This window comes from Pteropus alecto, unplaced genomic scaffold (genome assembly GCF_000325575.1).
Source record: "Pteropus alecto unplaced genomic scaffold, ASM32557v1 scaffold63, whole genome shotgun sequence".
NCBI classification, from domain to species: Eukaryota; Metazoa; Chordata; class Mammalia; order Chiroptera; family Pteropodidae; genus Pteropus; species Pteropus alecto.
Genome location: NW_006434897.1, coordinates 2,577,981 through 2,595,167, shown reverse-complemented (window position 1 = coordinate 2,595,167; position 17,187 = coordinate 2,577,981). Strand labels below are relative to the sequence as shown.

Sequence of the window (17,187 nt, the reverse complement as noted above, 5' to 3'; positions counted from 1 at the left end):
GAATACGTCAGTGCTTTGATCCTGAGCTTTCCAGTCTCCAGAACAGTGGGAAATAAATTTCCGTTGTTTATAAGCTTCCTAGTTTATGGTATTTTGTTATAGCAGCCTGAACAGACTGACACCATTCTTGCTTGCTTCCTTTACCTCACAGCCTGGAAAAGGTAGTCTGAGTTCTTTATAAAGCAAGTAATATCCTTCACACCAAACAACTTCTTCCTTATCACACAGACAACACATGACTGAATATTTACAATTTCTAGACCCTCACAGCCTTGAGACCTGGGCTCTTACTTCACCCTTGGCTCAGATCTCATGACTCTTCCCTTTTCTCAAACTCATCTTTGCACTATTGAAATAGTGCACTTTGCACTTTTCCAGGGTAAGTTCAAGCACTATAATTTTAGGTAGATTTCTACAATCAGACTAAAATATTTTTGACCTAGTACCTTCACATAGGTTTTACACTTAGTAGGACCTCAATAAATGTTTGTTAATTTTTCTGAATGATTCACCACATTCAAGAAAGTAACAGAAACAGTGAGAAATGACAATAGTAGAACTAATATAACCAAGTTACTAAGTCCTATGGGAAAAAGCAAGAAAGAAGAAAACGGCTATGTTAACAAGAGGATAGACCAATGTCGGCTTTATTCCTGTGGGCATTAGCACCAGAAATTATGGCCAAATACTCTTTAACATGGTATAGCAACTGGCATGGCTCTATTTTTCTACTGGCGCTGTTGCCAAAGATTCTTTTCCCCGGCAAAGACGCTTAGGGGAGAAAAGTGAGCTTAATTGTTCTACCCTTAATTATACTTGGGCAATACTGTGCAGCTTTTTAAAAATTTTCAGGCTCAAATAATGCTGCCAAAGTTTTTCTGGTCATGCAAGGCCTAAGTACTCTAAACAAGTCTTTATTCTTAATAAGAAATATATGCAATAAAATTCTAAAATAAAAGGTCTAGCCAACATTTCGAGTGTTTGTCACATCTCCTGACATAAAGGTTTCCCATCAGATTTACTAGAGTAAGATTACTTGAGAAAAAGGACATGTCCAGGTGCAGACATAAGCTGACTGCTGATAATATAATGCAAAAACTTAAAAGAAAACACAATTTGCTTAGCTGAGATTTTGATATAAAGTTACTCAGAATATTCAAATCACAGCTATCTTCACAATTAATGCTATTAAGCTATTAACTATAGTCTGATACATCCATTTGGCAATTGTTTACCTTTGATTTTCTGTGCTATGGATCATCCACTATCCAAGAGAATAAAAGTAAGTTTCTGACAAAACATACTGTACTTTTCCTTATCTTTTTTTGAATGCATTTTAAAGTGATGCTCACAAATTTCCCAACACTATTAAGAATATCTTTAGTATGGGCACAGGTAAATAAAATTCTCTAATTTTTAATAATTATTAGCCAATTTGTAATATATTATCAATATACCACTTTTGCCTGCCAGAATTATTATAATAGAGTCTCTACCCAGTTGTTTATTTGTAGTGTGAAAACTGTAGTGAAGAAATGCTAATTGAATGATGCAAAAACTTCAGAACAGAATATTTGCATATTTTACTCATTTTATTGCATATGTCATCATGGCCATTTAATACTTCCAAATTGTATAATTAAAACAATGAATGTGCAATATCTTAAAACATTTTAGGTCTAATAGTCTCTAACCTTGTGTAGTTACCAAGGAAAATACAGCCATTTCTAAATTATTTGACATATGGTAGATTTAATTGTACTTAATGCCATGCACATTTTACTTTACAGTTGCACGTGCATATTGATATGATTCAACTTCTAAAATTCATTTTTTATTTAAGTAGAAAATTCTAAGACAGAATAGATGAAAGTTATTACCAGATAAACCAAATTCATGCTAAATCTACCTCTGATAGCTTCACATATTCATGGTCAATCTCAAATGGGCATGTTAATAATGAATGATAGTCTTTAAATTTTACCCTGATAGCTAATTTATTACTTGAAGAAAATATTGGTACAGTATACTTCATACTTATAGGTAAACTCTAAAGTAATGCTAGAGATTATATTAAAAAATCAACAAAGAATGAGTGTATATGAAATGGTAACACTGAGATAAGAAATAAATACTAGAAGTGCTATACATGAGATCAGTTGCCTAAATTATCATTGAAAATGACATTATCTTAAATACGGTGTTAATCTTAAATCAATTCCAATATCTGATGTCAGCATTAGATGTTAAAAGAGATCATCTTAATATTGGTGTGTACAGCAATGGCTGCCACCTCTGCTATTATTTCATGTCAAGGTTTTTTAGACATCTAGGACCAACATTTATTGAAGAACAGAACGGCAGCCAACTATGCGTATGTTGACTTCAACTGTTTCCAAATAAAATTATTCTGAGATCTTGTTGGCAGACAGAACAAATGTTTCAGTGATGCCAATCTACTTTGAAGTGGGTCCCTAAACCAAAATTGAGGTCATAATGAAATCCATTTTCTTTCAAGAAACATACAATGTTGTTTTTATTTCCTCAATTTTCAAAATTTTTATCGATTTTAGAATTTTGCTTGCAGCACTAAAACAGCCTGTGTTTTACATACAACTGAATCCAAAATTATCTTCTGTACCTGAATTTTATCCTCCCATGTATTCTAAATTCAAGCTTTTCTTACAAAATCTTTACTTTTGCCTGTTTTGGAATACAATCCAAATCTATATATCGTGTAGTTTTCCAGGGCTATGTTGATATAAAAAATGCATCTTTGAATTCAATTTTCTGAGACGATCTTTAACAGATGCTCAGTAAATCTTGTCCACTAAATATGTCAAAGGGGCTCTTTGATTAGAGTAAGCAAACACAATATGGCTCAACATTTGAAACAATGCTAATTTAAGCCTTTTTACAAAGAATGTTTTATATCAGTACCACTCAGAGAGCTCAAAATGTTAGGAGAAATCTAAGGCATAAACCTATGCAAAGATAAAGAAACTGAGATTTAAATTTAAGGAAGAAAATTAATGTGTGAGTTAGGGATGAAATGGGAGGAGGTATGCCATTATTTTTAGATGTATTAATGTTGACAAGTTCTGTATCTTGTATATGCCTTCCTGAAATCATTTGGACAATGTATGAGAAAGATTTGGACAGTAATAAGAAGCTAGTAGGCAATATGAAAATATTTGCTTATTTTTTTCATTAAAATCCTTTTCCCTGAGGTCTACTATGTCTAGAGATATTACATATCTTTTAACACAAATTAAACAAAATTTGTTTTGGCTTTAATTTATGTAAAAATAATTTTATTTGTTTTATCAGAATATAAAATTATCAATTTTTTACTATATAAGCATTCATCATACATCAGTAATGCTGTCTGCAAAATTCAAATAATAGGTATAATGTTCATTCAAAATTTATCTTGACAGAACCAGAAAGAAAAATAGTTAACATAAAATAACACTACAAATGTAATATAGAAAGTATTGTTTAGTAGTTGTTATTTCGATATAAATTTTACTCTCAGAGTTAGTAAAAAAAATTTAGTAAAATATTTTTAAAGACATAATTATTTGATACTCTCCACAAGATTTTAAGGATTATAAATATGGTGACATTTAAGTGAAGTTCCTTGATTTAATGGAAATTAAAATAGTATTAGAAAAAATAATCCAATGAGTACACTGGTAAATATTTATAAACTTTCAAGGGAATCTCTAATTTTCTTCTACATTTCTTCTAACCCAAATTCCTCAGCCTTGACTAAGAATTTAATAGCACTAAAAACTGTATTAATAAAAAAAAATTATGTATTAATGTGGTAGATTAAAGATTGCCCATCAAGAGGTGTACTTTATTGGCTTTGTGTATAGAAAAGAGATAACATAGCAGACTCGAGTTTGTCTATCTTCTATGGGCTGAATTATGCCCCTTCCCAAAATCATGTGCTGAAGCTCCTATTCCCAATACCTCTGAATGTAACCATATTTGGAAAGAAGATCTTCGAAGAGGTGATAAAGTTAAATGAGGGTGTTAGGGTGGGCCTAAATTCAATACGACTAGTGTCTATATAAGAATAGAAAAAAAAAATCCCAGGGATGTGCATGCACAGAGAAAAAGCCACATGAGAACATAGCAAGAAGAGAGACATCTGCAAGCTAAGTAAGGAGAGAGTCTCACCAGAAACCAACCCTTGGTAGCACTTTGATCTGGGGCTTCTAGTCTTCAGAACTGAGAGAAAATATATTTGTTATGTAAGCCACCTACTCTGTGGTATTTGGTTACAGCAGCTCTAGAAAACTAATAAACTATCCTTAGAAAGGACTGCTTGTAGGGTTGGTCTTTGGTGGGCTTCTGAGAACTTGAATGGTAAACAGTGTCCTACATTTATATTATACTTTTCATAAATGATAAGTTGCTAACTGTGCCTAAACCATTTGCACAAACATTGTTTATGGTGAACACCATATTTCTTTCTAAGAGTTTGTAATTTCTGTGTGCTATAGGTTCAGGATTCCTATATGACCAGGCCCAATAAAATCTTAGGGTGCTAAATTTTTAATGAGCTTCACTGGGTAGAAACATCACATACATTGCTGGGAGAAGAGTGTGTTTGCTCTGTATGACTATATGCTGAGTTACACACCATGTAACTGCTTCACCAACACAGAAGGATATGAAAGTGAAGGATATGAAGCTGTCTATTTCTGTGTCTAGTCCTTAATTGGTCAGTAGCTTCCACTTCCTCTTCCCTTGGAACATTCATTCTGGGGGAACCAGCTGCCATGTAACAAGCCGACCTACTCTAAAACCACTGCAATGTGAGAAAACTCAAGCTAGCACAAAAGAAGTCATCTTGGACGTCTACACCACTTGATCCTTCAGATAACTCCACTCTCATCCTACATCTTACTGTACCCACTTATAAAACCTCAAATAAGAACTATTCAGATATGTTTAGTCAACCTACAGAATCATAAACAACAATAAAGAATTAATGTTTTAGACTGTCAGTTCTGAAATGGTTTATTATGCAGAAATAAAACTGAAACAATAATTTTATTTTTAAGTCATCCAAACTAATTGCTTAAAATATACATATTGTATGTAATAGAGCCCTCTTAAAATTTATTTCCATTAGGGAAACACGTGGATGCCATTGTGTACTTAAAATATTATCATATCATAAATTGATCCCTTAAATATATAATCATAGTATAATTTTATATTCAAAATTCATCAGATATCCCTTGGAGACCTTTTTTTGACCTGCTTATTTCTTTCACTAAGCACTAAGGAGTCATATTTCTGTCCCAGAATTACTGACCTATATGAATCCATATAAAATTATAAGTTAAATTTAGCTTTAGCAATGTGGTTTTCCGTTATCTAGGAGAGAAAATAGATTACCAGAAAGTAGTAATCCTTGTAGGATTGAATATTAGCCCTAGTAAAACTGACATTATCTGCCTTCTTGAATTTAGTCCTCCTAACTTAATACTACTAACAAAATTAAGCCAAACCAACAAACAAATAAGAATTTATTAACCTCTACATCATATCTACTTATTTGCAACATCAGAAAGCTAACAAGAAATAAAAATAGGAAACTATAGAAAATGTTGGATTTAGAAATAATCTTTGACATTGTTCCTTTTTATTTTTTTTGATATTCCATGTACACTCCATTAACAAATGCTGCTGACTCACATTCAAAATGTGTCCAAATCCCACAACTTTGATCATTCCAGGTTAAGCCACCATCATTTCTCACGTATAAGAGTCTTGATTTCCTTCTTCTACCATATCCCTGTGTTGTCTATCTACACAGAAGTTAGAGTAATAGTTTTAAAAGAAAGTTTGATTATGTCATTCTTTTCTCAAAACATTCAAATGGTTTCTCATCTCCTGTAAAGTAAGACCACAAGTCTTTACTATGGCTTACAAGGCCCTTCATGATCTGGTTTCTCTCTGACCTGATCTCTTATCATTTGCCCTCTCATTCATTCTGCTCCAGCGACAATGGCATCTTGTGGATTTTAAAGAGGCCAAGTGTTCTCCTGCTTCACAGCTTTTGTACTTGTTGCCCTCAGGCTTCTTCTCATACAGAGATGTGTGGCTTTCTCTCTTTCTGCATTATGACCCTCTTCTAAAATATCCCCTAATCAGAGTGGCCTTCTTTGACCATTCTCTTTGAAACAGCAACACATTTCAGTATAACTTTCTATCCTCCAAATCTTGCTTTATTTTCCATTATAACATGTATTATCCCTCGCTGTCATGTTATATACTTATTCGTTTATTGTCTCTCCTCACTAGAAAGCAAGTACTATGAAAGCAGGAATTTAGTCTGTGTTGTTTACATTGATGCACTAGTGCCTAGAATATTACCAAATGTGTGGTAAATACTCAATAAATTGATTCATTAACAGATAGTCTGGTCAAAAAAATGGCCGGAAGTACAAAATATAACATTTAGGGCTCTTTCTGGAACATAGAAAAAGTAATTTTTAATAATAGAGACCATTAAATTCATTGAACAAGAGACAACAATAGACATTTACACATACACACACACACAAATCTAAATCTATGCGGGACATACAACAGATGATACTGTGAAGGTCATGACACCATCTGACCTCTCTCCTGGAGACTCCAAATGTGCTCTTTTCCATTATGATGTTCAAACGAAATAAACTGACACTATTTAGTATACTGATGTTTAACATACAAAGAAAAAAATATCAAGTGCTTTGTTCACAATGTAGTTTTTCCCAGTATCTAATGTGACTGAACAATGTTCCTTTAGTGGACCTTGCATTTAGAAGGTTACCAGGTTAACTCACGGGGGGAGGCTTCAGAAATTAAAGAAAAATACATTATGTTGTTTTCCTGATAAAAAGATACTATAAGTCCTTGTGATTACAGTAACAACTATGCAATATTTTTTCAAGTAATGCTTTACTATAATTACTAGTTTTCCCTTAAGAAGCATTTATTATATTTACTTCTTTTCCCTCATAATTAATTAATATTTCCATTAATTATTTTTTATAAAAGGATTCTGATATTGAGCTCATCTGAATACTTGAGGGTATAAAATCAATAGCATGACTTCTAGGAATAAATATTAATCAGTATTTTTCATCAAAGTAAAGGATTTATGTTTAAAATACATTTCTACTCTCACATTTGGAATAAAGTATGAGGAACTGAGTGAAAATGTTTCTGTTTCATGTTATTCATAACATATAGGACTTTGCTAGCTTAAACTTAGAGATATCTCTTCCACAAAAAAAAAAAAAAAAAAAAAAAAAAAAAAAAAAAAAAAAAAAAAAAAAAAAAAAAGTAACAGTTAACACATGTACTGCACACTATATGCTATTGCAAGCATTTTTTATTTCTTAACTTTTTAACCTTATAAGAACCAAACGAAAAAGTGGTTGCTGTTGTTCCCATTTTATAGACAGTGATATTGAGACATAAAGTCTTGAAGTTACCCAGATAGAAAGTGGCAGAACTGGGATTTGTTCCCCGGTAGTGTCCTATCTAGGCTATGCTGCCTCTTATGTTCTCAATTTTCTTTTTGGCTTTCTTAAAACTAAGTATTGTTCTTAAACTAGAAATAAGTGGTTATTATAGAAACTACAGAAAAATATTTTTTCTATGTATGATCCATTCAAATAGTTGATGATTGATAGTTGTATATTCTCTGGATATTTTTCTATAGATTATTTATTTTATATAGTTGAGGGCAAACTATATGTGTTACTGCATGTTATGAAGTACTGAGTTTAGGCTCTATAGTTAGGTAGAGTTAGTTTCATTTCTCCCCTTAACATCCCAGCATTGCATGACAGGATAGATTTTTGAGACATTATTTTATTTCTCTATTTCCATTTCTCTGTCCCATGTTTAAACAAGGTGACTCTGTGCTCCTTAATGTGAGGTTTGTATCATGGCAGAATAATCTTTGGACACCTCAAATAATTCTTTTCCTCGATTCTGTTACTAAAAAAGGTACATTGAGGAGATTTTTCCAAGCCCTAGCTGATTAAAGAGGGATAATTCCAAGGAAAAATTGAAGAGGTAGAGTTTCTCTAGTCTAGATTAATGGTGATTTCTGAGGATGAGGAAAAAGAGTTAGAGAACTTCAGATTTCACAAGGAGAAATGATCTAGGAAAGAGCCCAGCACCACTCTGTGGCAGCTCCTGGGGAAGGTAGCTAGACTTCAGAGATGGTGGCTCCACTATACATTCTAGGCACAGGACACCCAACCTCATTAGACACTCCAGGAACCCAAATATCACAGAGAAGCAGCAGTCTATGGGCCAAGAAAGGCAATGATTTATTTTTGTTTATTTTTAGACTTTGAAGATTGGTGAATGAAGGGTACTTTTGAAGCAGAGTCTAAAGAAAAATAGAGTTAAATTTGTTTCTATTCTGTTGAATTTATCATAGGATAAAGATAAAAGGGTAAGAAAGAAAACTATCTTTTTCTAACATCTAATCAAAGAAAAGATGCTTCTGGAGGAAAAAAGAATAAATCTAGCAGCCATGCTTCCCTGAAGTATAAATAAATTTTAAAATATGTGATGAATGTGGTTGGCAAAAAGCATATAGTCCGTAATAACATATATTATTATAGAGGGGTCAGGAACAATGAACCAGCTTTAGCTTCAAGAGTGTTAGTTCCAGGGATGGATTGAGGGTATTAATAAATAAATAAATAAAAAGGTTCATCCTACTAAGGAACAGTAATATTTGGTGGCCCCATAGCATCTTTGGTGTGGAACATGAGACTGAGCCTAACACAGGGAGAGGGAAAGCAGGTTAGATTGGAAGTGATTAGACAGTTGAGAGAAATCAGAGAATGGCAGGGAGAAAAAGGAGAACAGTGTAAAATGGGAATATCAGAATTAATAATGTCAACTCGGTTCAGTGTTATTCTATAGAAAAAACTACAAAAAATGTAATTAACAGTTAAGCAGTATGCTTTTTTTTTCTTCCCCAAATTGAAGTCTTAGATGAATGATCTTGAACTTTTTTTATTCTATTGTGGTTATTTGGTAAACTATTATTCCCACCCATGCAAAAGTAATTATCCCTTGGCCTTCCATACTGATGTAGTGGCATATGACAGACCACTTGTGTATATAGTTTATGTAATGCTGAATATTTATTAAAAAATAGAGGTTATGCATTTGCCTTTTCTTTCTAAATGTATGTTCATAACAATAGTCTGTACAATTATAAGCGCTTGGAATCTTAGAAATTTCTCAGCACTAAGAGTCTGACTGAGAAATCTGTGAGTTTATTACCTGCAGCATATGTAAAGGGCTATTCATGATATATCTTCTTCTATGAAGGAATATATTCAAATGCTTTCATGGCCAAACATGAATACTCTAAGGAATGGTGACGACTGTGGTGAAATGGTATTTATGTGCCCTGTCCAGGTGGAGGAATCTCACTTATCTTTGGTCAATCAGTTCTATCTGAAAGACGCAAAGTTCCCTGCGCTCATTTAAGGGAAGACTAGATGAATTTTTGTGGGAAACATCTTGATTTTTGAAAGACTAGCTAAGTCAAACAAAACACTACAGCAATGGGTTTTAAATGGTAAGGGCAAGTTTAAGAAGTTTAGTAGGATGCAAACTGCTATGTGGACAAAATTCAGAAGCAAGTCAGTATATGAAGCTTGAACTATCTTTCACTGCACAACTGTTTATGTTTAAAAATTAAATTGAAGAATGGGCTCTAGTACTAAAAGTGTTGAAAAATACTGCTTTATTATGGAAAATAAACATCTGGTCCTAAACAAGATTTAATTGTCATCTTTAATTCATGTATCTCCAAAGTTTAACCTACCTCTCTTGACTCCTTTTGAGAGTCTCCAGGATGCTACCCAGTTTTCTTCCACATTCAATTTAACAGATTCAACTGTGATACTATTGGCCTATTGATAACCAATTTCTCATTTAACATTCAAGAATGAAGACAGAGATAATAGAGGGAAGGTAATTATAAGGTAATTATACCTTAAACACACACACACACACACACACACACACACATACACACACACACACGTATATATCTCATACCATTTGTTATCTTTTTAAATGATATGGTTACAATCAATTTAATCTGAATACCATTCTGAAGATAATTAAAGGAAAGCATTCACCTTGATAAACACTTGAGCCAAAACAGAATATTTTAGACCAAGAAAAAGGATGGAATACATTTCTTTTAGCAGCTTAATTACTTCCCAGGAGAAAAGGTAAAATCAATTCCCTCAATCAACTATCAAAGCTTATCTTTAAAAAGCCTTGTCTTTTAATATTAGGGCAGATGGTTCTAGAGTTGGGTACTGGAATCACTGCCTTAGAAAAGGAAGCTAAGGGGTTAAAGAGGACTAATTTTATATTAACTTGAAAGATGATGCCACATACATGGGGAATAAGGAAAAAAATCATTTTGTTTCTAGTTACATTTAGTCAAATGTCATAATTTTAAACAAAGTTTTAGACACAAATAAATTATATCAAAAATTTCAGGAAGTGGTTATAAGAAAACTTAAACGTCTTCTATGTGTTAAATAGTTTTCAACACATTTTTGTAATTATAATGCACTATAGTGTTAAGGTGTATCTCAAAAGAGGTTCTATATATTTTATATTCATATAAGGATAAATAAGTATTCTATTACTCATTTACACGACAATTTATAATACAAAAATAAAAGAAGCAAATGTAACAGTTTTATATCATAATTTCATACTTTAAATAATTTTAAATGCTAGTTGGATGTTTTTATATCCAATAAAATATTTTGGATATTTTAATATTTAAATAATATTCCTTTTACAAAAGAAGAAAATCAAGAGGTCATTTATAAGCTACCAAAAGACACTATTATATATTATAAGCACTTGGAAGTTTTAATTACTGGTAAAACCACGTATACACATTAACACAGAAATAATATCGATCTCTTAGAATGAACTGGAAAAACTAACTAAAAATAATATATATATTATTTATATATATATATAAAACATATATATAAATTTTATGTCAGCTGATTTTGGAATATATCTGATCTTTTCTTTTACCTTTTAAAAAATTAATTTTCAAGGAATGGAAGCATTGTCACAACGTTAAAAAGAAAATAATGGCTCCTGATGACACTTTGAAAATCCAATTAAAATCTTATTAAAGATATGATTCTTCTGTAAATTCTGTCCCATACACCATAAGATGAAAATATCAAGTAACACTAAGCTTTGAAACATTCATATTATGTTCTCCTTTTGTTGTAGAACACTATAGAAATATTTCCCAATAAATGATGTAGTCAGAATACTATTCAGTATTTAACAATTCTCTGATATAAAATGAGCTTTTAATAGTTATTAGTCTGTCATTAAGAAACAAAGCATGCATAATTAGAAAACTAATGTCCACAATGAAATTCATAGCCTTCTATTATTTTCATTTTAACAATATAGCAAATATTTAGTATATGCCGGCCACTGTAGCAGGTGTAAGCAATAAAATATAGTAGTCATGGGAAAAATAAAAAAAAACCCACAATAATAACAATTTTACAATAAATACAAAAATCATGAAAGTCATAACAAACCCCAAAACATACATCCAGCTGTCTTTAAACCAACCTAAAACTGTTACATGTAAGTGCATAATTTCAGCTTCCTAAGTTTTTCTTATTTTCCCCAAGATCTTAAGAAGTGTCCTTATTTATAATAACCCCAATGAAATCCAAATATCCCTGACACAAACATACAGAAGCTAATTTATAAGCTTAGGCTTACATAGAAATAGCTAATCTTAAACTGCAAAAAAAATATATATAGATGACTTCATATCTGTAATGTATATAGCCTTTCAAACTGAAGAATTCTACTAATTATATTACTTAAATACTTATTGGCATATTTACTTAAATATTTTTAAAGTATAATGTGTTTGGAGGAATTAGTCCATATTTTAATTCTTGATTTGTAAAGATGAGATAATTAGTTAATTATGAACTAGAGTCATAAATGAAAATTTAATCAGCTAATGAAAATTTAACCGCTCAGTGAGGACTGAATATTCATTCTAAATTTATTGCTTAAATTGATATAAACAAAAGATTTGAAACCTCTAATTTGGTGACATCAAACTATTACAATGAAATCACTGTCTCTTACATGCAAGGCAAACAATGTGTTCCATAAAGTATTAATTTCTATTTCAAACTTTGCCTTTATTTACCAACTAGAATGAAAATAAAACCAAACAAAATAAAACAAAAAAGGATTTTAACATTTGAAATAAGATCCTTACATATTAAAGCAGTTCATTTTACCATCCGTGCATGAACTAACTGTTTTACCATAGTAAAGTAAATATTTATTAGTTATCTTAAAAGTATTATAAACAATTATTTTTGTGTGTTTGTCTTTTACCTTGAAAGGCAATGGCTCTTCGGTAAGAGGACTAACAGGAAGTGAAGTGGTGCTGCTTGCTGGGCTCATATCTGCACTCTGCAAAGAAAACAAAATTGAATTAAAGATACACTTTTTGTAGTCATTTTTATTATTCCTAACTTAGAATCTAATCCTTCTTGCTAAAATAATAATAAATAAATGAATGAAATATGGATGTAGTCAAGTTATCACAATGTATATTATAAATGCATTTTGTTAAATACAATGATCATCTTTTGTGTTAGGGTGGTATTTAGTATAACATTTGCTTAACATATTTCTTACCTTTTATTTGAAAATAATACTGTATTTGTAATAATTAACTATGTTGCTTTTTCCATGTTTTCTAGGCTGATTTTCAAACATAGATTTGTCTTTTTTTTTTTTGAAAGTTAAATCATTGTATCCAGTTTTTATTCATTATGAAAAGCATATCTGCCATTAATATACAACTGCAGAGTGAAGAGATAATACATTTTTTAAATTCTCAGATTCATAGCCCCTGACATTTTACATTTCTTATTATATCCTGCTAAACAAAAATTTTCAAGACAAAAGATATACACACATAAAAGAGAATATTGGAGTGTTGCTAATATTGTCTTTCTAGTCCTTTAAAATATAATCAATTAAAACCTCTTAAGAGATTAGCTTAAAAAAAGGAATATGGGCTAGAGGTTTGTCATTATTTTTCTAAAAGCAAGAAAAAAATAGGTAGCAACAGAGTTATTTCATCATATATTTAACTTGTTCTCTCAGGGGAATTCTTCCACTTGAGTAGATGAGCAAATAAATCATGGAAAAAATGCACACCTACATTTTTCAGCTTGTTTTCCAAATGTACATACACACAAATACAAAAAGAAATTTTTTTCAATAAAGATTAAAGCAAAAGAATTGAATTCGTCTTGATTGAGATAAGGAAAAAAATAGACAAATTTGACTTAAATTGAACAAAAGAAAAAATTTAAAAAATAGATGCTGCAACTGCTATAAATTCTTAGTCTCTCTTTCTACTCAAAGATTATTTTCAATTCTTTTGAATTTGGTGTACAATAAATTAGACACATGTAAAGTATCCATTAAAGCGAGATTACTTCTGATGGTCTAGTCCAGAAACAATGGATAAAAATTAAAACATAGAAATCAAGATACACAGTATAATTTTTATATAACATGTACCTACTTAAATTTATAGAAAACCTGCACATTGAGTTAAAATGTCTGAAGAACAATAATATACTAAAGGAAGCAGAAAAATACACGCACCAGATAATTGAGGTGTATTAGTTACTGACTTTAATTTCTAAATGTATTCAAAACTTCTTGGCCATTTATTTGATCAAAATTAGAAAACACTCTGAATTGCTAACTTTTGCTCTCTGATTATATGGTGTTTTGAAACAAAGGTTTTCTTAAGAATGAATTTACTACATGATTCTTTTTATTTATTTTATTTTTATTTTATTTTATTATGGTGACACTGGTTAACAAAATCTAGTAAGTTTGCAGTATTCTAATGTAAGAAATGAGTGAAACTTTTTTTTTTGCAGAAAGAAAAACAAGACTTGAACTGTTTTCTCATCATTAAAGTTCTCATTAGAAATTAAGCAAGTGATATTTATGGTTCATTTGTAGTTGAATTATCCAATATGTTCCTAAAGTACTGACATTCTGCATAGCATACTAGAGCATTTGCCCTTAAAAATAATAAATCCAGGAGACAGAGATAACATTCGGAGGTGAAAATTTTAAAGCCTGGATCATAATCTTGCAGATGAAGGTTTTTCAATTTCCATAAGAAGAGTTCATAATCAAGTTTCATAGTTAGCTTCTTTTAGGGTTGAGGTCTCCTACAACTCTCCAGAAATAAATACTCCATCTCAAGACTTGAAAGCAGACTCTAAAATTTGCATCATGTACTCATGATTCTTTGAATGTCATTCTTAGAGAAAAATTTTGTTCTAGTGTTCACTTTCAAATCCATCTTATAGCGTGACACTTTAACTCTATTGCTCTTAGAAAATCTTGAGAAAAATGTTTAAAAAACAAATCAATTTTATATGACAAAATCTGATAAACTGCACTTAATTATCAAATTGACAAATACAGATCAAAAATATTTTAAAATCTTCATTTTTAGCTTACTGTTTTACCGTTTGCATTTTAGTGACCTGTAATTTAGCTGTCATTCCAATTTGTTTTTCCTTTTAAAGGAAATACTACAGTAAAACCTTCAGATATGTCTTATCCATATATCAGACTTTAATTCATTCACCCTTTCATTCAGTGGTAGCAATAACAATGCAATTGTATATCTAAATACAAATTTCTTCATAAAATATTTTGTTAGAATTATGGCTTCATCTGCTTTTTGATATATTTCAGAAACTGTGGAAATGGTCAGTTTACAAAAATGGGAAAGCCAATCCTGTGGGAATGCAGAGGACTTATTCTATAAAAGAAGCAAAACATCCCAAAAGAAGGACTCTTCTTAATTCTCCCGTAACACCTTCAGATTTCTTTGCCCATTGGAGACTGCACTAACGTTCTTGACAGGGTATAAGAAACCTATCTTAATTCTGACAAGTGTCCTAAAACTTGGTTTTCTGGTTCTAAGTCCAATCAACATCTGCTTCTTTCCAATACTAGGAGGATTAAATAATATGAACCTAACATTTTTCCTACACTTAAAATGTTATTTCACCCAAATTTCTAGCTTATATGTAAGTTCTTTTTTATTTTTCTTTAGTTTGAGTTTAACATTAAGTACTATCTTTAAATTTAACAATAAAATCTAGATGTATTCACTTTTGAGCATATCAGAGATATTCTGGGGAATGGCACCCTGTTCTCATGTATATTGTTCTTCAGAATTCTTCCTACTCATTTACTTTTGAAGAAACTACTTACTTTGCTGTGCTATTTTTAGAATATAATTTCCCTAAATTTGTAAACTATCTCATCCCTCATCTCCAATCCATCTTTTACTTTAAATCAGCTCAATTGAATTATAACATACTTGTAGTAAAATGTAACTAAAAGCGTATAATAAGATGCTTTGACATGTGTATCCACGTGAATGATTATCATCAAAATCAAGATATAGAACAGTGTCACCTCGAAATGTTCCTTCATGCTCATTTGCATTGAAACACCACCCCCCATCCCTGATCCCAGACAATACTGACATATTATATCACTATAAATTAGTTTTTCCTTCTGTAGAATTTCATATAATTAGAAAAGCATAATATGAATGTACAATCTTTTGGGTCTAGTTTCTTTCATTCAGCAAAATGATTTTAAAATTCATCGTATCTTGTTGTTTCATGTCACATGTTTTGGTAATTCATCCTTTTAATTGTTGTCTAATATTTAATGGAGACCATAATTTGTTTATCCAATCACCCATTGGTAGATTTATATTTCTTCCAGTTTAGGGTTATTGTGAATAAAGCCATAGTGAACATTTGTGTATTTATCTTTTGTAGACCTTTGTTTTCATTTCTCTTGGGTAAATACTTAAGCATGAAATTACTTGGTTCCTGTAGTATATTTATATCTAATATTATGCTAAACTCATGAGAAACTGACAAATGATTTCCAAAGGAGTGGTAATATGTGGCTCTCTCATTTGCATTGTATCTCACAAAAACAGTATTCAGTCTTCTTTTTTTTTTCTATTCCATGAGTGTATAGTGGTAACTCATTGTGGTTTTCTATTTCATTTCCATGGATGGATAATGACGTTGAACATCTTTTCATGTGCCTATTGACCATTAGTATATTTTACTTTGTTAAGTGCTTGTGTGTGGTTTATGCTTTTGGTTTTTCACCTAAGAAATCTTGTCCTACTTCAAACTCACAAAGATTTTCATTTTATGTTTTTTTCTACCAACTTTTAGGTTAATACATGATGGCCAAAAAACAGCAGAGTTGAGATTCTATTCTTTGAAAATGTTTTTAAAATTTCCTGGTGTATAACAAACATCAAATAACTTTAATATTTGTATTATACACATTTTAGTACAAGATTTTAACAAAGATTAATTTGTATTTTAGCAAGTAACCTCAAACATTTTAGCCACTGTCACACATAAGATGGGACTCTAATAATTACTAGCGGCTTAACCATACTTTAATTATAATATACAGAAACACAAAGATATCTGCTTGTGGGTGTGTTAAAGGAAGGGAGGAAGTCTTCGATAAAGCATTAACATTTTAAAATTAATATTCAAGACTATCATCAAAGTAGGTGATTATAGAACTTCCTGGACAGATTGATGGCAGGAGAGAAATAAGCTTTAGATGAAAAAGAGAACAATAATGTCAAAAGAGCAATGTTTCTGTCATCTCAGAGACCTGCTCTCTTACTGTTGACTCATCCTTGAGGAGAAAGAGGGCACAAGCAGAAACAGAAAAGAAATTTTAAATAAAATTCTGAGAAGCAAGATGAGGAATATTCCCTCTTCTTCAAATTTCTCAGTGGAATAAAAAAATGATTTAAGCATATAGAGCAGTTCTGCAAATACCATCCCACTTTGACATATTAAGAACTGCCACACAATGTTGGTTAAGAGCTGGTATTCACAGGTTTAGATAAAAATGATACCACACTAGAGGAAAACAGTGGTAGAAGTCTAAATAAAACTTTTCTTGGTTCCT

General features: G+C 31.1%; 1 protein-coding gene across 1 annotated transcript in view; it reads right to left on the bottom strand.

Annotated features, from left to right (window-relative positions):
• CCSER1 (coiled-coil serine rich protein 1) overlaps positions 1-17,187 on the bottom strand; it is a 1,126,758-nt gene that overhangs the window by 636,951 nt on the left and 472,620 nt on the right. The window contains exon 7 of the mRNA XM_006910733.2: positions 12,496-12,573. Coding sequence (XP_006910795.1) covers positions 12,496-12,573 — 78 coding nt within the window. The remainder of the gene's footprint in view (positions 1-12,495; positions 12,574-17,187) is intronic.